This window comes from Tursiops truncatus, chromosome 3 (assembly GCF_011762595.2).
Source record: "Tursiops truncatus isolate mTurTru1 chromosome 3, mTurTru1.mat.Y, whole genome shotgun sequence".
In the NCBI taxonomy this organism is placed as follows: Eukaryota; Metazoa; Chordata; class Mammalia; order Artiodactyla; family Delphinidae; genus Tursiops; species Tursiops truncatus.
In genome coordinates, this window is record NC_047036.1 from 122,112,396 (window position 1) to 122,132,997 (window position 20,602).

At 47.9% G+C, this 20,602-nt stretch overlaps 1 protein-coding gene across 3 annotated transcripts in view; it reads left to right on the forward strand.

Moving 5' to 3' along the window:
- SH3RF2 (SH3 domain containing ring finger 2) overlaps positions 1-20,602 on the forward strand; it is a 143,644-nt gene that overhangs the window by 111,311 nt on the left and 11,731 nt on the right. The window contains exons 7-12 of one of the 3 annotated variants that reach the window (XR_012330900.1): positions 1,002-1,172; positions 8,218-8,450; positions 11,920-12,278; positions 14,462-14,758; positions 17,151-17,227; positions 18,265-20,233. Coding sequence is in view for 2 of the 3 variants with exons in the window: in XM_019924635.3 (XP_019780194.1) it covers positions 1,002-1,172; positions 8,218-8,450; positions 11,920-12,278; positions 14,462-14,725 (1,027 nt within the window). In the remaining variant the exon portion in view is untranslated. Of the gene's footprint in view, positions 1-1,001; positions 1,173-8,217; positions 8,451-11,919; positions 12,279-14,461; positions 14,759-17,150; positions 17,228-18,264; positions 20,234-20,602 lie in introns of those variants that run through there. The other 2 variants (XM_019924635.3, XM_019924636.3) reach the window with 2 other exon arrangements.

A 20,602-nucleotide genomic window follows, 5' to 3' on the forward strand; every position in this document is an offset into this window, starting at 1 on the left:
CCAGCCTGAGGCCATACACTGGTAACCCTGAACCTGGCAAGCCAAAGTGGGTTATTTTATTTTATTTTTTTTTGCGGTACGCGGGCCTCTCACTGTTGTGGCCTCTCCCGTTGCGGAGCACAGGCTCCGGACGCACAGTCTCAGCGGCCACGGCTCATGGGCCCAGCCGCTCCGCGGCACGTGGGATCCTCCCGGACCGGGACACGAATCCGTGTCCCCTGCATTCTCCTACCACAGCCTCACTATTCCCCAGGGTCTTCACCCCCTGGCTTATACCTGGATATCACCTGCCCAACTCCTGTGTGGACTTCAGAGAGGCAAGTCACTGCTCTAACCCGAAAACATTTCTACCATGTTTCAAGCCCATCCTCCTCCACGCCAACATGCAGCCAGTATTCCACTGCGTGCCAAACACTGAAATTAACACCCGCCTCCCATTTTCCCATGTCCACCTCTGGCCTACATTAAGCTAAGCTCCTCGGGCCATTCCTGGGGATCAGACATGTCCCTACCCTCAGGAGAGGGAGTGGATCAGAGAGGTTTCTCTTCTGACCCCTCAGTTCCCTGAACCTTGATGGCTGTGACCATTGTCTTGGGGGATACGCTAAGCAGTGTGAAAAAGCATCCTAGATAGAACCATCACTTCCAGGTTTGAGACCCAGCTCTGCCACTGATTCCTGGTCACCAACTCCTTTCTCTATTCTAGACCAGTTTCCCCATTGTCAAAGTGCTTATGTGACCTAAATGAGTGATTTGCAGCTGTGGGGCACTCTGTGGAGGAGCAGGGAGGAGGTGGGGGCAGGGATCTGGGCGCCTCCACTGCTACTTCAACCAGGCTCCACCACTTTCATCTGCCTTACACAGTGAGATTTCAGTTCTTAAAAGGTGTTGTTGCTAAACACCGGGCAGGTGGGCTCTAAGTTTTCCTCTCGCTTCACCCTTCACTGGTTCCAGGCCTTCCGCTCACCAGCTTCCTTTACCAGTTCCTTTTGTCTCCCCAGGTTTGTAGCCCTGCACTCCTACTCAGCCCATGGACCTGACGAACTGGACCTGCAGAAGGGAGAGGGCATCAGGGTCCTGGGGAAGTACCAGGATGGCTGGCTCAGGGGTGTCTCCTTGGTGACCGGGCGAGTCGGCATCTTCCCCAACAACTATGTCATCCCCATTTTCAGGTGGGTTCTCTCCAATCTCAGGCATCAGAGGGTCAGGTCACCTAGGCCAGGGGCCATCTGTGGGTTGAATCTCTGAAAGACTCAATGCCCTTTCAGAGTAAGGACCAAGAAACAGCTTTTGCTCTAGTACCCTCCTAACACTTAACTGAAAAAAAAAAAATAGCAGAATAGTTATCTTTTAAATAGCTCTTCACATTTTATAAGCACTTTTGCATCTCTTAACTCATTGGCTATGCTCAAGAATCTTGTTTAAGGTAGATGTTATTTTACAGATGAGGAAATTGATGTGCAGAGTTAACCAGTCTGCTCAAGAACTAGATTTCAGGTTTTCTACTATATAATCCCCCCCCCCAATCGCACCTCACACCCTGCACCCTGACACTTCACAATCATGGCACAATGCAAAAACACAATGATCAGAAGACCTCTTGGAGCACCTTGGGAGACTTCCCAGGATTCTGGTCCATTAGGCAGGGTTTTTGTGACTCAGACCACTACCCATCCCTCCACACCCCAGGTCACATGCTAGTTACCCTGAAGATCTTCTTCCCAAACAGCTTTTCTCAATCTTTTTCATTCTCTGGCACATTCATCAATTTCACTGGCATACAGTTTGTCCAGCCACCTCATATGACCACAACTACACACAGACCCCAAAACTATCCATGGTTCCTCCTACCCCCACCCCCATAAGTCCAGGCAAAGCCTGTCACAAGGTAGTAAGACCATCACTACATATACACTCTGTCTTTATGACATATCAGAGTCATAACTCCAAGGAAAGGGAAAAATCCCATTTTACTCTCTGGGGGTCAGAGCTAGAGTCATATATGGCCAGTTTTGGGGACTTTCATGTAGGCGGGGCAGTGTGTCCAGTGGAGGGCAGCAATGGTGAGGAGACAGAAACTACATCACTGGAGAAACCTATAAAGAAAGTAGGATTATTTGAGCTGCAGAAGACAAGGGTCACAGGGACCATAACAGAATGTGTAGACCAGGAAGTAGATTTGTTCCATGAGGAGACAGTGAACCAGTGAATACAGCTTAGAAGGTTCTGGTTCAATAAAAGACTGCACTTTCTAACCCATAGATTTTTCTAATCAGTCTGGCTGGTGAGGTGGTGGATCCCCTTTCTAGAAAGACTACAGGTAAATTGTGGGTTCCAACAGATCCAGGCAAAAAGATTTCTTCACATGCCAGAAAATTGGAATAGAGAATCACAGTCACTCCTTTCAAATGGAAGGTTCTTGGAATTTGTTAGAAAACTGCAAAATCTCCAAAGGCAAACTAAGGATGTCTACAACTGATGCTTTAATTCATTTATTCAACAAATATGTACTGAGCACTACATGTCAGGTACGTTTTTAGATGCTGGAGAAACGCCAGTGAATAAAAGACACAGTATCCTCGCCCAGTGGAGCTTACATTCTAGTGGGACAGACAGACAATAAACAAGGCATATAAGTAATATATGTGGCATGCTAATGATAAGCTCTAAGAAGAACAAAGAAGTCAGGAAAGGGGGATAGAATTTGCGTGGGGGTGATTACAATGTTAATCGCTTGGTCAGAGATGGCCTTACTGAGCGGTAAGAAGGTAGAATGAAGAAATGAGGGAGGTGTGTTCCAGGCCCAAGGAACAGCGAGTACAGAACAAAGGCCCTGAGGGAGGAGCACGCCTGACATGAAGGCCAATAGGACTGGGTTAGGGAAGTGAGAGGGAGTTAGTAGGTGATGAGGTCAGAATGGTAACAGGGATTCAGATCACACAGAATTTCCTCAGTCATCATGAGGAATTTGGCTTTAACCGATTTATAGGGCTTTGAGCAGAAGCATGACATGATCTAACTTATGTTGTAATCAGAATCCCTCTAGTTGCTGGGTTGAAAGTAAACTATAGATAGGAAAAGGTTGAAGCAGAGAGACTTAGTTAAGCAGATATTGTAATAATCCGGTTGGGGGAAGGGGTGATGGTGAAATGAACCAAGGCGCTAGCTGTGGAGGGAGGGAGCAATGGTTAGATTCTGGGTATATTCTGAAGGTAGAGACAACAGGATTTTCTGACAAATTAAATCCTGGGTGTAAAAGAAGAGAGGATTCATGGTGAGTCCACTTTTTTTTTGCTTTGAGTAACTGGAAGACAGAGTTGCCTTTTACTGAGATGGAGTTGAAAACCAAAAGAGGAACAAACAGGTTTTGAGGTGTTGGGGGGAAGCAAAAGCTTGGTTCGTAGAAGATTAAGTCTCAGATGCCTTAGTATTCCTAGTAAAGACATTGGTAAGCAGTTGAGTATACACGTCTAGCATTTAAGAAAGAGGTCCAGCCTTGAGATGGTATTTAAAGCCCTAAGACTAGATGAGATCATCATGATAGGACCCACTGAGATGGAGAGAAGGACAGTGATCCAGGAGCTCAATTCCTCAAGGAAAGAGGGGAAATGATGGCTCCAACACGGCAGGGTGGTAGGTGGTGGAGTCTAATCATGTGAACCCAAGCTGGGAAGTCTTGAGAAGTCCCTCCAGTGGGAGGATGATCCAGAAGTGACAACAAAGAGCAAGGACCTACCCTAACTCATGAACAGTCTTCCATGGAATCTTATCATGAATGCTCTAGGGACCATCTCTACTACTGGGGAATTTGCTTATGCATCAGGCCTTAGCCCAAAGTCCTGGATATTCCATGAAAAAAACATTAAAAGAAGAGTGACCATATAACTTACCATCAAAACTAGGATGCTTTTGAGATAAAAGAGGGACACTCTACCAGGAGAGCAGGTGTAAACTGAGACTCTCCCAGGAAAACCTGGACGTAAGGTCACCCTAACTAGAATGCATGTAGGACTCCATTCCAGTGTACTTCAAGGCTCCAGCTTCCCGTTCTCTCCTTCTTGGCTTTTCTCCAAGTTAGATCTGTTCTTGGGCGAGTCATGAGCATCTAGACTCACCCGCTCCATGATGGCCACGTGTTAGGCAGTGGATGGAGTTTCAGCACCAGCATAGTTTGCCATGAGTCCATCCCCACCCCCAGCTCATAGAAACCTGCATATGTGCATATACTGAGATGCTACTTATGCTGATGTGTGTGTTTGCTTCTAGAGAGCCAGCATTTCTAAAACGGAAAGTCCCTGTCACAGTATAATCTCCTGAGGGCTATTAGGTGACAGTAGATCAATGCTTTCTGTGTGTATGTGTTTTCCTTGACAGCCTCTCAGATGCAGAGAAAGTTCCCATCCCCAAAATCTTGGACGCAGATGACATGCTCAGTTTGTCTATCTGGGGGCAGCTCACCCTTGTTCTTAACAACCCTTCCCATTTTGGGAGGTTTCATTCCTCCCGCTTCTCAGGGCTGAATGATGCCATCCTTTGTCAGCTGAGTTTTTCCTACCGAGTGGGTTGGACTATGTGTGCAAGGCCCCTTTCTGTTCTAACGTTCTGTGTGTGTGAGAGGTTTTGCCCCATTTTTGTTGTCTGTTTGCAGTGATGGCTCTGCACTGCCACCAGCCCCCGTGGTGCACAGGGCTGCCTTTTATAAGACAGCCAGACCTCAAAGGTGTGTAGTGCCCCCTGAGCATTTGAACCTCTGCTCTTACTAGCATCATCTCCTAATGAACTGAGCCAGCCAGAGTTTCAGGATCAATTAGAGACCAGAGTTGACAAAAACGCCAGGGTTTTGATTTACGATTCAGCAAGGGAGCCTTTTAATTACTGAGAGATGAAAGGCTGCTATGCTGCGTAAAGCTCCAGTCCTCTGTGCTCGGTGGTGCCACCAGCCTGTCCAGCTGTGCCAACCACAACTAAATATCTGCCACCACGACCTAGTTCCCGTATCCCAGAGTTATCCCCTGGCTCAGGTGGTACAGAACACTTGTCACGTTCTCATTCAAGCCCTTCCTAACAGCACCTACATCCCTTTGGTTTCCTCTTCCATGCACAGTCTCGGTAGAGGCATAAGTTTCCTCCCTTTTCAGAGGCTGCAGAAGCCAACTCCTCCCCGCTCCCCTCCCCCTCCTCCTCCCCCTCCTCCGCCTCCTCCCTCCCCTCCCCCTCCTCCTCCTCCTCTTCTCTCCTCCTCCCTCCTCCCCTCCCTCTCCCCCTGCTCCTCCCCCTCCTCCTCCTCCTCCCTCTCCCCCTTCCCCTCATCCCCAACCTCCTCAACCCATCACCACAGGTGAGGGACAGGCTCAGCCTCTTGGGACTTGGAAACATGAACAAGGAAGGAACAAGGGAGGAGAGAATGTGGACAGAGTTGAAGGCCATTCATGGCGGGGACTCAAGGCGCAGCACCTGATCAGACTCTTCCCACCTCCTATCCCTGCTGCCCAGCTCTCAGCAGCCTCCCTTGGATCCTGTTTCCAAGCTCTTTCCGCTCCCTCCTGTCCTCCCAATAAATGCCCTTCTGCCCAATAAGCCAGGATATTTCTCTTTCTGGCAACCTTCACTGGACACATATGCCATCCTGATGCCTAAGGGGTGGAGAAAAGTGACACGAGGGCCACCACTCACTTTCCTTTAACTTTCTACATAGAACTATAGAAAGATTGTCATGGTCTAAGCTTTTGCCTTACCAGGAGGTTACTGACAGTGCTGAGCAGGATAGAGCCGCTGTGTGTCATGTCCCTTTCAAATACTGCACAAGTTCTTAAGGGCTCATATCTCAGGTAGAAAAGGGGACACAGGGACCTGCACACTCAAAGCAGCCCAGCAGAGCAAATCAGAGGCAACACACACACACCTCCCACTTAAACCCAGAATGTCTTTCAGTCTCTCCATCTAGAAAACAGGGATCATAATATCTGCAGGTCTGGGGTGTCATGGGGATTAATGAATATATGTTTGCAAAGTGCTTTGATGCTAGAAGAATATGCTGGGTAAGTGCTGAGCTTTTTGCCAAAAGACATAGAGGGACTCAGTGTTGGATGGGAGACTTGAGATTTAGGAGTTTCTGGAACCTGGCCTCATGCTGGGTCCAGAAAAATGAAGTTGCACCTTTGTCTGTAAACAGTTGTCCAAAGAAGGGACTGGTGGGATTAGGCTGGCTTGGGCCTCATTAACTGTATTCTGTCCAGGCTGCTGATGCTGCTGGCAACAAATTTGGAACCTGTCTTTGCTGTTGCCAGTCCATTTTGCAGCATCCAACACTTTGAGGTCTTTGTTTAAAACACAGGTAGGGGCTTCCCTGGTGGTGCAGAGGGTAAGAATCCACCTGCCAATGCAGGGGACACAGGTTTGAGCCCTGGTCCAGGAAGATCCCACATGCCGCAGAGCAAGTAAGCCCGTGCGCCACAACCACTGAGCCTACGCTCTAGAGCCCGCGAGCCAGTTACTGAGCCCATGTGCCACAGCTACTGAAGCCCACACTCCTAGAGCCCGTGCTCTGAAACAAGAGAAGCCACCGCAGTGAGAAGCCCACGCAGTGCAACGAAGACCCAGTGCAGCCACAAATAAATAAATAAATTCATTTAAAAGAAACAGGTAGATGCAGACTCTGCCAGGCAAGCCAGTGCTGGGGAGTTCTCTCCAGCCCAGCCTTCATCTCCAGAATGTAGTCTGAGCTCTTCCTGGTGTACAGCCCACTCCGCCTCACTGACTGCATCCCCAGGGGCCAGAAGCAGGCTGAAGGCTGTGGACAGAAGCCCCTCTCTGCAAGCATCAGTTCCCAGCGTGTTTGGCTGCATATGCTTCCTGGGCAGAGTTGGCTGCATTACATGACGCCTTTCCCATCTTGAACAACACTGGTGGCTCGATATTAAACTACATATACTTTTTTAAAGCAAAACAAGGAGAGAAAAGGAGAAATAAGGGGGAATTACCTAAAGAGAAACCTGGAGGCACTGACAGGAAGGAAAATACGTGGAGGGCATCTCTGTGCCGGGGCCTTGGTTGAACTGGTTATCTCCAGGGAATTAGCAGGGGTTATTTAATCAATAGAGTGACAAGGGGATTCATGGACTACTCGGTAGGGGCTGTGATGCTGGGGCAGGATGGTAAAAGGGCAAGAAGGGCATGTAAAATGACACCATTCCCCATGGGGTTCAGGGAGTTGCAGGCTGGAAACATGGACAGGAGATTGGTGTTTTACAAAATATTAACACTGTTCTTAAAAATCAGAGCCTAAGGCTGAAGAATTAGGTCTTATGGAGGCATGTGTAGGGCCTACCAGCTCCTTTAGTTTGTGAATTTTCAAGTAGGATGCAGGGTTTTCCAAATGATGAAGGCTCTAACTAGCCAGTAGGTAGGTAGCTTAGTGGTAGAGCAAGGGGCCAGCCTGGACCTGGGTTCAAATCTCAGATCTATTAATTGCTTGGACAAGTAACGGTAAATCTCTATTTTTTAACCTACAAAACAGTAGCACTAACAGTACCTACCTCAGAAGGCTGTCGAGAAAAACCTGTGAGATGATGTGGGCAGTGTTTGGCCAATGCTGGGTGTTACAGTGGGTATACAGTAAGTGCTTACTATGTGTGAGACAAAATGACTGGCTTCAGTGCTAAAAGCATCATGGCAGCCATTCAACAAACATTTATTAATAAACAATATGTGCAGAACACAGAGGCTATAAAACAAGTCATATAAAATCTCTGCCTTCAAAGAGCTTAGGATCTAGTGGGAAAGTCACTGAAAGAACAAGAAATCGCCTCTGCAAAGCGAAATGAACACATACAAGATCTTGTGCTCTGAACTGAGGGCTGAAGGGACACGGGGTGAAGAGTGATCAGAGCTGGAGTGAAAGATGATGATATTCAAGTCTTCTAGTTCCACCAGGCCTCAGTATGAGACCCCCTCCCCTCCCTCAGCATGCCCACACAGTTATCCAGGTGTGGAAGCTGAGGCCTCCATAGTTAAGCCTGTGATGAAGACAAGTATAAACATATATATATATATGTATGTAGGTATGTATGGGTAGGAATACGATGAGGAGGGACCACATGTGCTATACAGTTGGGAGCAGATCGTTTTTTTAAAACAGGACTCTTGACTGAACCTTTTCTTTCTCTATTTCTTCTCTTTCACAAAAAAAAAAAAAAAAAAAAAAATTTGCACAACCAGAAAGACATCTAGTGTTCCAGACTCCCGGAGCTCTGCTCTCTACGCCACATGGACGTTATCCACCTCCTCTGTGTCCTCCCAAGGCAGCATTTCAGAAGGTGATCCCCGGCAGAGCCAGCCCTTCAAGTCCGTCTTCGTGCCCACGGCCATAGTCAACCCCGTGCGGAACCTGGCCGGTCTGAGGACCCTGGGGCAGGGCTCCCTCCGCAAAAGGCGGAGCAACATGAGAAAGAGTAAGTGGTGGCAGAGAGGTACGTGCCTAGAGCTAGGGGATGGGGGGATCTCACACTGGCAAACAGAGTGCTTTTTGCAAAAACAAGGATCTTGGCTTTAAAACAAGCCTCTGTGAAGGTTGCTTTACACTTCCCAAATACTGCATTGTTTTATCAGATGAAGTCAAATGGACTCAAGGTCCCCGCCCTCAGTCACTTCATACACGCACGCTGACTGATTGGGATGATACCAGCCCTGAATGCCAACATATAATTAGAGCATGGCCAAGGTGGATGCTGGTTCTTATTAAGACAGGACAACTAAAGCACTTGCTGGATCAATGCTTCTTAAACTGTGCTCCATGGAACCCCTCAGGAGGTGCCAAAAGGGAAACAAGGGGAAGAGGAAAAGAGGAGTCATTGCTAAGAGCCCCTGAATCCCACTTTGTTTAACTAATATATGCACAAGGTAAAAAAATTATATTGTACAAAAGTACATTATATTGTACAAATGTCTCCTTCATATCCTTGCCCCCCAGTCCCAAGTTCTCGTCCATGTACACACATACCTTGTAATCTTAGTACACTGTTCTGCACCTTGGTTTTATTTTTATATAACATCCACATTGCACACATGGCAATTACATAGCTCCTTCATCTTCAAAGCCATGCTTTTATCTCCTAATATATTGAATTTCTGCATAAGGCTTCATTTTCAGGGGTTCTCAAAAAGTGGTTGAAACCCATTGTTCTATAAAACATCAAGCCTCTATATTCGTACACCTCTCTAGAAGAAGAAAACAAGCCAAGCAAAGTCAACTTGATTTGTTCTACATCCCCTGACTTAAACTGGGCTCTGCCATCCCTCCTGCTGTCTTAAAAAATGATTAAAGGTGGGCTTCCCTGGTGGCGCAGTGGTTGGGAGTCCGCCTGCCGATGCAGGGGACACGGGTTCATGTCCCGGTCCGGGAAGATCCCACATGCCGAGGAGCAGCTAGGCCCGTGAGCCATGGCCGCTGAGCCTGCGCGTCCGGAGCCTGTGCTCCATGACAGGAGAGGCCACAACAGTGAGAGGCCCGCGTACCGCAAAAAAAAAAAAATTGATTAAAGGTGAAAATGCAGTACTAGTCAGAGCAAAAGATTCACATGTGGGACGGTATGCCACACAGACATTAAAGCAATTAGTGCCCCAAGACAATTAAAGCAATTATCTTAGTTCTACCCTTTCTCAGTGCTTTCTGATCATCTGCTTGACCACCAATCCCACCGTTGCTTCTTAATTCTAGCCGACAGTGCCTCCCTCCTCACCCTCTCCTCCACCTTCTCCCCACAAAACATACGTGCAATAAGTTATCCCACCACAACAGCCTCGGGCAAGTTACTGACCTCTTCGGCCTTCAGGTTTCTCATTTGCAAAATGAAAATAAAAATAGTACCTACCTCATCAGGGCATTAAATAATTCATTTAACACTAATGGCCCAGTGCCTGGCACATAATAAGCTCTCGAGAAATGTTAGCTATTTTTATAGTATAGCATTTTATCAGTATCAATATTGCTACTGCAGCTAAGCAGATCATGTTGGGTCCCTCCAGAATGTGAATGTAATTCACTTCACTTGTGTTGAAATGTTCACATAGTCTAGACCACTTTTGAATACCGGGAGAAAAGCCCCTCGGCAATTGTTCACACTTCCTTTCGGACACTCCCTCTCTAACTTTGTGTAGATCTTGATTGGCTTGGAGTTTTGACGCTTGCATTATATGCACATGTAATAAGAAAGCATTAAAGCTCTTGGAAATTAGGAACCCGACAAGATAAGTAGATAAGGCGGTAAACTGATTTTTCACCCATTTCTGAGAGCCTAAGGACAGGTCTGCCTAGTGTGGCTTTGACCTTCCTAGGTCCCAGAGGCTTTCTGTCTCTCCCTTTTCCCAAGGTGAGGATGGTCAAGCTATCAATCTCCCCAAAGCAAAGAGAAATGACAGAGAATTGACTGTATGCATCTCACAGGGCTGTCAGTGGAAAAACAGACATTGACATTGAAAGGTCAGACTTGTGTAGTGGTGGCTGGGTTGCCAGTGGCAGCTGAGAACGCCAGCGGTGTTACAGTGAGCATCTGCTCTTCATGTTCACACCCGGCTTGATAAAGAGTCATGACACAGAACATGGCCTAGGCTCAGGCCTTCTGCGCTGGACACAGATGACTTTGATTCACACACGTGTCCATAGAGTGTCACAAAGAACTAACATCTCTGCTGGATGTCACCTATAGCTCTAAATTCTGGGAGACCCTTATGAAGAAATAGCCCACAATGCTTCTCAGGGTGTCTCCCCCACTGCCCCCCACAGAGCACAATGAACTCTCGATTATTCTCCAGGTCACCCACAGGACATATGCTCAAAGGATGGGGATCTCCTGTCTTCCAGAGAATTTGAGGGGAAGGAATGGCTTCCTTTTACTGAGGGAGGACTATCTCAGTTTAAGAAACAAAAAAAAATGAGCTCAGGGAAACGGAAGGGGCAAAACCAAACTCCTGGACCGTGCATTTTTAGAGTTTGCTTCTCCTTTACCTAAAAACACACAAAAAAAGTTTTAAAACATGGGGCATTTATGATGTTCCAGGCACTATCCTAACGTTTTGCACACATCATAAAATGTAATCCTCACCCCAGGCCACGAGGTGCTGTTTTTAGCTCCAGTTTACAACCAGGGGACCGAGGAGCAGGGAGATGATGTGACTGATGTGCTCCTGGCTCCCTGGGAGGAGATCTGATTCCAGAGCCTGAGTCATGGGACTTCACGAAGCTCATCCGCTCACATCCCTAACTTGGGAATAACCTTTCCAAATTTGCTTCCAGCTGCTGTCACGTTTGCCTGGTACACACAGTCCCTAAATTCCGCTCACCCTTCCTCCCTGCAGACCCGATGAAAAGCAGAGGTCCCACCACCACAGGCCTAAAGCTTCCATCAGAATTTTCTTTAAGTAGCTGGTTGGAGTCCTCTGCCCTCTCTCCTACCCTCTCTCCCTCCCACTCTCTCTTGCGTGTCTCAATTTCTGCTGTCTCTTTCTTTGTCTCTGCTTTTGTTTCCTCTTTGGTCTCCATGCCTTTATTTCTCACTGCGAAGCTCTCTCTTTAGGACTGTCTTCTTCACTTTCCATCTTAAAGGCCTGGAGGGAGAAAGTAGGAGTGTGTGTGTGTATGTGTGTGACAGAGAGAGAGAGGGAGAGGACAAATAGAGGTGATATACCTTCTGACGCCACCCCACCCCCAGTGTTCGCCTAGCCAGTCATTTGCTGCCAGCATCAGCAAACAGCACTAAAAAAAGAATAAGGTCACCTTTGAAAGACCCTGGGAGAATGTGAGCACAGTCAAACTGGGAAAGCACTTAACTATTCTGGGCTATCAGGACACACTGCTTACCCAGCTCCCACCCAAGCTGCTGTCAGCTGCCCCATTGCTGATATCTCTGTCATACAATTCCCCAGATGGATCCCTGCAGAGACCCGTCCGGTCGGGGGTCCACACCCTCGTGGTGGGCTCCCTCAGACGCAGCCCCACCATGGTCGTCCGGCCTCAGCAGTTCCAATTCTACCAGCCACAGGGGGCCCCCTCCTCACCCTCGGCGGTGGTGGCGGAGATGGGACCCAAGCCCACTGCCACTGGGGAGCCTGCCCTCACGTGCGTCAGCAGGGGCAGCGACACCAGGATCCACTCGGCGGCCAGCTCCCTCATCATGGAAGGCAAAGAAATCCCCGTCAGGAGTGAGCCTCTACCAAAACTGCCTGCATCTGCCCCGCCATCCATCCTGGTGAAACCAGAGAACTCAAGAAATGGCAGCGAAAAGGTAGGAGTAGGTGACATTAGGGGGACCTGATTCTTTAGACCCCTAACTTTGCACAGTGTCCCAGCTCCTGAGATTTCACCGTAAATGGACAAGGAATCAAAACTGCAGCCTCCAAAGAATCCTCACACACAACCCCCCTTCCATATCCTCACATCACCCGCACCCTCCCCAGACATGTTACTGAATCTCCTTTACGCTTCCAGAAGATTTTATACATCCTTCTTTCGAGGCCCAGAGGCAACTTGGAAAAAACACGGCTTTGGCATCAGACACAATCTTGACTTGAATTCCAGCTGTGCTGCTTGCTAGCTGGTGACTCTGGTTAAAACACTTCACCTTTCTGAGACTCTTTTACCTAAAATGGCGGCAAGAAGAGTAATAGCCTCATAGCATTGGAGTTAAATGAGTGAAGTACTTACACAGGGCTTGATACGTACTCGTTCACAGTATAGGAGAGGCAACTGAGGCACAGGAGAAGGTAAGTGACTTAGTAAGGTCACACTGAGTTATAACTACTCCAACAACTGTTATCGGGACCTTTGCGGTTATCGGTTATCGGTTCTAGGGCTTTTCCCACTAGAAGTCCTAAGAGTTTTTGTAAAAGTGTTATGTTCTCAACAATATCCTTGAGGCAGGGATGGAGGAGGTGACGTGAAGAAAATTAGGTGACTGTTATCTTTTAGTGTATTGAACATCGCACCACCACCGTTACTATCACTATCACCACCACCATCACCACGAACATCACCATCACTACCATCACCCATTTCCCTCCAAATGGAAAGATGGTGTGGTTTCCTCCTCTTTGTTAAGCATTTACTGAATGCTAACGACCTAGCAGGCACTGTGCTGCGTACTTCACATGTCCTATCTCATTTAATTCTGACAACAACCTTCTGATGTAGCTATAATTATTATTGTCATCCTCATTTAAAACTGAGGACATGAAGGCTTATGGAGTTAAAGTACATTACCCAAAAGCACACAGCTGACACACATGAGTGTCTGGAGTAGAACTGAGATCTGACACAAAAACTAAGCTATAAGCTTGCAGGGAAAGGCATTTGGAAAAAGTTAGTGTTAACTGATTTAAATGTTGAGAGTTCTTCTTCTGAATTACGGTATTCAAATAATTCAAAGTTTTCCAGACCTCACTTGTCAGTTACCCCCAAGCCATTAGCTGCAGCCCTCAAACTGTGTTTAGTAAGTGCCCAGACCTCCGCTGGACATGGTAAGGGTCAAAAGAATGAAGACATTTGGTCTCCCACTCACCTTTCAATCTCAAGACATTGGGATTGAATTTCACAGGAAAAAAAAAGATTTCTGAGCAGTAGCACAGAACACTTTATTAAGCTGTAAGATAGGGAATAGCCAAAGGAATATCTAATATACAAGATCTATAACAGGCTAGGAAAGAAGGGAGAGAGGAAGGGCTTATGCAAACATCAGATCATTGACTCCCACATAAAGCGGGACCTGCTAATCAGCTCCAGCCAGTTGCTGCCAGAATGGGGCACAGGCCCCAGTGTGCCTGCCCTTTGATTATCTTAAGGGACATATAAAATGCTGATTTTTATATGCATCTCCCAATTTTTAATGTGTTAGCAACTAAATCAAACTCCCAGACTTTCTGCAGACTATATTCAGTCAGCAGTGTCCAGTTGGCTAACTCTGCTCTGAGGGTTTATGAAGGAACTGTCTGGATGGAGTCAGCAGGGAGGCCTTACTGGCAGGTGGGCAGGTGGGAAGGAGAGAGGGGAGGTGAAGGACCCTATTCTCAGGTAGGTGGTTGTCCCCCCTATTTCTCGTAGCTAATTCCCAGTTGTTCTTCAGTTCTCGACTGAAATAACTCTGCCTCTAAGAGGCCTTCTCGGACAAGGCCCATTCCAGCTTCAGTTGGATACTTCTCCGCATTCCCAGCATCTTCTGCTTCCCCCGCAGTAGCACTGGTTATCATTGTCATTTGTCAGGGCGGTTTTGTTCACTCTTGGCTTCACAGCACCTGACAGAGTGGTGATGCATGGTCGACACTCATGACAGACACAGGTATTTGCTGGATGAACACGTGAATGAGGCATTCCAGGAAGGGGCAAGTGTAGAGAAACAGCATGAACCAAGTCCCAGGGGGAAATAGCACAGGTCTCCCACTCACCTATGTCCCTTTGCTCTCCTCTGTCTTACAGCAAGTCAAAACCGTGAGATTTCAGAATTACAGCCCTCCTCCCGCCAAACATCACACCTCTGGGAAGCCTGAACAACCAGCCACCCCGAAGGGGTCCCAGCCTGAAGCAGCCCCCTTGGGCCCAGAGATGACCGTCCTATTCGCCCACCGAAGCGGCTGCCATTCTGGACAGCAGACAGACCTCCGGAGGAAGTCAACCTTTAGCAAAATCATGGCCCCAGCGCCCACTGCCTCGACCACGCAGACCGTGTTTCCCAGCAAATGAATCTACAGGTGGCTTTTCCTAGACCCCAAAGAGGTGAATTGCATTTAAATACAGTATGCCTCCACTGAGGGCGTCCTGCCATTCTTTGGGGACTCAAGCATGGGTCCTTGTTCTGCCCATTTTACCTCCAGGAAAGGACAGGTGGGAGTGGGGATTCCTGCCCTCGCTGGGAAGATAGACTAGATGACCTTCCAAACATAATGATTCAATGTAGCAAGGCCACTACCCAGACCAAGGAATGGGAGCTCATCCTGCCCACTCTATTCCCCAGCGTGGAGTGTGCAGCCTCTCATCCTCTGGGTTCTGTGTAGAATTTCTATGATGTTATAAAAGGGGCTTCAGCCAGGGGGGTCACAATGGTGGAATGCTGGCATTACTTCTTTGACCTCAACATCTTAGAACAGCTTCTGCCATCTTCTGGGACCTAGACACCAGCCACTAGTAGCCACCATATCTTTGTGCTTCCATCGTCATAATCCTGGCTGCCAAGGGAGAATTTCTGGGAAGGGTGTGAGACAGATACTTTGAACATTCCAAGAACCCTCTAAACCAAAGAGAGACAGCTTCCTGGCTTTGCTCCAACAAGGTCAGAGAGAAAGCTGACTACCATCATACTTTAAGCTTCTCAATCTGTTTGCCCACGTATAATCCTACACGATAGATAAGCAGGAATCACGTACTCGTGGAGAGGGGTCTTGTATGGTGTTACGGACAATTCATTCATCCTGGCTCTAGTCTGATTTCCCCAAGAAAACAATGCATGCTTAGAAACAGCTTGGTAAGGGGTTTGAGTTTAGATATACATTCTGTTTGCATTGCAACAGTCTTTACTTTCACTGATTTCTTGTATTTGGGGCAGACTAGCTGTTTCACCAGGGTGCAGAATAAGGCAACAATGTCACTGAGAAGATGCCAATCCACAGCTGGGTTGGGGGTGCCTTCTAGAGGAAAGTTTCTATAAAAAGGGACTGGACAAATAAGGTTGGAGAGGAAAAGTGGGTAAGAAGGAGGAGAGTGAAGAAAATATGGAGGAGAGAGTGGGGAGGTGATGAGAGTGAGAGAGAAAGAGGATTAGGGGAAGTGTCAGGGAAGAAGATAAAAGAGTAGGAGAGCAGCCTTGACATTCTTGACAGGTGGGGAAAGAAGGATGGAGTCTGCAAAAGTAGGTGACCCCACTAAGATGGGGCTGAAGTGAGTGGGACCAGCCAGGCAAAGCCTTGTAAACGGGGGTAAAAGAACACCCCAGGGAGTGGAGGCAATGCTGTAAGACAAATCATTAATTCTCATTTAACTTAATTGTTGTGATTTAACATTCATTGCATGCCCATCAATGTGGGCACTTTAGTGCATAAATGCCATTTGCTACTAAGCCTGGATGTCATTTAAAAAAACAAAAGGCTGGGCTTCCCTGGCAGCGCAGTGGTTGAGAGTCCGCCTGCCGATGCGGGGGACACTGGTTCGTGCCCCGGTCCGGGAGGATCCCACATGCTGCGGAGTGGCTGGGCCCGCGAGCCATGGCCGCTGAGCCTGCGCGTCCGGAGCCTGTGCTCCGCAGTGGGAGAGGCCACAGCAGTGAGAGGCCCGCATACCGGGAAAAAAAAAAAAAGGCAGGTCTAATTAGACCTTCTCCCTGGACAGTTCTTGAAGATCCTGGGATTAAAAACATCCATATTTTATGTACCAACCACACACTTGGCAAACTAAATTGTCAAGACTTTTCCAGGCCTTAATAAAACAAAAACCAAACCATAATCCTGCCAAGGAATACTGCACCTGTGTCAGACCTTTGGAGTTGGTAGAGCCAATGTGGTCACATGCTCTGGTGTTTCTGTGTGATAGGGACCCACGTCTATTCCACAAAAATTGTCAGGCCCAACTGCATGACTCAATGAGCTGAATATAGTAATCCAGATGGAGAAATGGGGAAAAGTCATAAAGACAGGCAGGCATTGTATGATTTGTCAAAATATGAGTACTTACACCTCGTATTTACCCCAAAAAGCACTCTCGGTGAGTTAATGAGTTTAGCAATCTACACCCAGAGTGGCAGATACACGGCATGCCCAGCCAGACAGACATTTAGTCTGTGCCTCAGTAGCAACGGAGCCAGTTAATGTTTAACTGTTGTGGCTGAAAAGCAGGTTGTTTGGGCGTAGTGAAGATACAATCCATACCCTCCAAATGAAACAGAATATTCTTCCCATTGTCCATGATCTCTATAGAGTAACCTCTCTGAGAAATGTAAACAACACCAGAGGCTGGCCATCCCCATTCCATCCAGCCTTCTTCCCCCATGCCCCGCATCAGACCCACTCCCTCCCAAACCAAATCCCATCTCTGCGGAGTCATATGAGGATTTGAAAGGGGCAGTACAAGTTGAACTCGCTGGGCACTGCCCATCATTTATTCTACGACCATGTTTCAGATATTCCTATGAGCTGGGTACTGCAATGAGAACAAGAGAGACATCCTCTCCTATAACGTCCACCATAACCTTATAAGGCAAGTACAGTTATCCCCATTATAGAGCCAAGGAAACTGAGGCTTGAAGGGTAACCACAGACAGTGACAGAGCGAGTTTGATAGCTGCCCTCACCCTATCTAACTTCAGAGTCTAACTTGGGACTACGCTACATGAACCAAGAGACCATCCTTGATGTCAGGCCACTGACTTCAAACTGCAAGGAGGTGGCATAATGCAGTGGTTACAATTGCAGGCTCTGCTGCACAAAGACTGGGTCCAAATCCTCATTTACCACGTGCTAGCTATGTGATGCTGGGCAAGTTACTTAACCTGTCTGAGCCTTGTCTTCTTAAATAGGAACGATAATAGTGCCAACCTCACTGGGCTATTGTGAGGGTTAACTGAGATAATAAAGTGACTGGAACCATGCTGGCACATAGTGAACACCTGATAAATGTTAGCCTTGAATGTTTTTAAGGAAGCAGACCATCGAAATTCCAGGTGCAAAAGCCGAAAACAAGGGCCTGTCCGGGGATGTGGTGCTAAAAGGAGACCAAGCAGCCTAGTCATGGAGGTCACAACACAGTCTGAGTCCTGAAGGACAAGAAGAGTCAGGCAGACAAAGGGGTGGGTGCCCAAGCAGGGAAAGCAGCATTGGCAATGGGTTTAAACGTAGCAATCAAGCCGAGTTCTCTTGCACCTAAGTACAGAGGAATCTACTCCTTTGTGGAACATTCCCGGGATCCCAGTGGGATCCCTAGCACCTCACGTCTGAAGCCAGATATTCCATCCTGTGAGAGCTCCATCCCCTCAGCTAAGACTCAGAGCCCCTAGAAGAGGTGCCCCTTCACCCCGTGATCAGACCTGACACCTCAGTGCTAGGAAAGCTGCGGAGGGCAGGCTCTGCCTGGGGGCGGGGGCAGAGAGCAGGGGGGGCATCTGAGAGGTGAAGGAGGGGCGCAACCAGCTGAGGACAGACTCTGAGGGCCACACCTAAGGAAATGGTGGAGTCACACTTGACTTGAGCAGCATCAAGGGCCTCACTTAAAACTTGTCTCCTTCCCTTATCGCGCAGAACCAGCTGCACCTCCTCCACCCTTCCCCCTCCCACAGACAGAGCTTTTGTAGCAGGAAGAGTTTAAAGCGACGCCCTACCTGTGACTTGGTGAGATGCAGAGCTGACTCACTGACTTCCAACTTCCCTTGACAATTCAGAAGGTCCGTCCACGCCAGGCCTGCGCTCCCGACTGGCAGCCGTCTGATGGGGCTGCAATTGCCGTGAAACGGACATGCGCTCTTCAATTTGCCACGCAGCCCCAGTAGCCTGCTTCACTCACTCACACGACCTGCACCTGAACTGGGCGCGTTCCCCTAGAGACTGCGTGCTTGACTTCATCTCCCAGAGGCATCATAAACCCCTTGAAAGTTACAGCTGGATCCCCAGACATCCACTGATCCAGGCACACAGGTCTCAGGAGCATAGCAGGCCAAGCCAGGGCCCTACAGGGTGTCGTTCAGTAGTTTTGAGGTGGGGACTAAGCCTCTGTGCTTTCAACAAGCTCCCCAAGTGATTCTGAGGCACATGAAGTATGAGAATCAGATTCACCTTTCTCATGTGGTATAGCAGAGCTGACATTTGGATCTGACATTCAGCAGGAGTATGACCTCACTGGTGGTTAATATATTGAAATCGTCCTGTACTGATAGGTGAATAGTAGATGCTCTGAGCTCCCCAAGACCTCTCCCCCCTCCCACACCCTGGCCCTTTCTCCATGTCGTCCTCCCCATCGCTCTCCCATCCAACAGCTAAAAAGCTAAGGCCAGCTGCAGCTGAGACCTCCAGCAATAAAGCCCTTCTTCATGCTGATTGGCTAGTGCCTATGCCATACTGATTACTAAATATCTTGACTGTTACCCTATTATAGAGAATAAGGCCCAGAGGTTGAGAGCACTGCTGTCAAACCTGACACTCTTCCCAACCCCCATCCTGGCCACTGTTCATCCCTCGACAAGCACCTTCATCAGGCCCCTAGCTTAGGAAAGGAGCTGACTTGGAGGATGAGCATTTCCATGCCCATTCACCTACCTTTTTCAGCTAAGAGTTTCATAGGCATAAGTAATGCACTTCAGCTTCCCAGCTCCTCTGGCATCATGCTGGCAGGTATGGAAGCACATAATTTGCTTCAATAAGATGAGCAGGCCTCCATCTTGATCCTCTCCCCAGCCCCTATTCACACGGGCAGCCCCACAGCCTCTGACTCCCTTCCCAGGAAGTGAGAAGCTGAAGCAGGTAGAATAACGAGGGCCTCTCAAGCCTCTGCAGCTGGGAGCAAGTACTTAACAAGCTGGGCTCTCCTGGGGCAGCAGCTGCTGTCACTGATGCTTCTCTTACTTAGTCTTGAGAGTAAAGACTCCAGTTCCCCCTTGGGCTAAGTGAAAGGAGTGTTAGCACTTACAGAAACCTCTTAGGTGAGCCTGAAAGGCAGTCACCTAGGGGAATGTGTTTGGCGGGCAAGACTAAGCCAGAGGAATTAACTCCAGAGAGCCCTGCAGCAGGTTGGTGTCCCTGAGGATAAATCTCACAAGGACGTTTTTCTTGAAATAGAGCAATGTTAAATGATGATCAAAGCCACCTGCTGTTGGCCAGGCCATAGTATTGTGCCCTAGACCAGAGCAGGAACAAAATGTTCCCAGGAAGCCCTTCTGCCTATTGACCTATACTTTGACAAATGGGATGCAGCAGAGGTGGGATCAAAGACGATGGGATGGAGGAGCATTAGATTCACCCGTCCAACCATCCATCCCTCCCTCCATCCATTCATTCAACAACAGTTCATTCATCACGTACTCTGGACCAGGCTCTATGAGAGGCAACAGAAATAAAGTAGTTACCAGGATAGATAAAAGTACATATGGCCCTCACAGAATGTTGTTTCTTATTACTTTTTTCTGGATTTTGGGCTCCTTTCTGCTTTTCTCCCCTTTTATAATTAAATGTTCTATAGACATATATAGGATAATAAAACCAATAACCATATACCCACCACCTAGCTTTTTAAAAAATAATTGAAACCTGCTGTGTGCTTCTCCCAGTCCCATTCCTTCCTTCCCCACCTCCCCACTTCCTTCACAACCACTGTCCTGAATTCCATGCATATCACTCCCTGTAAATTTCCCAATCATGTACCATATGGAACTCTGAGTGCAGCTCATAGAGGTACTCAGTAAGCACTAGTCAAAGCAAATATTGCAACCTGGGGCCATAGATACCCTGCCTGAATATTTGGACTCCCATCTGGCTTCTGTCACTGGGACTCTAAAGCTTTGATTCATTGCTGGGAATTGAGATTTTGATGCACCAGCACGTCTGGTTTTGAGAAGTTTGAGTTTAAAGGGGTTTTTACAAGAGTTCT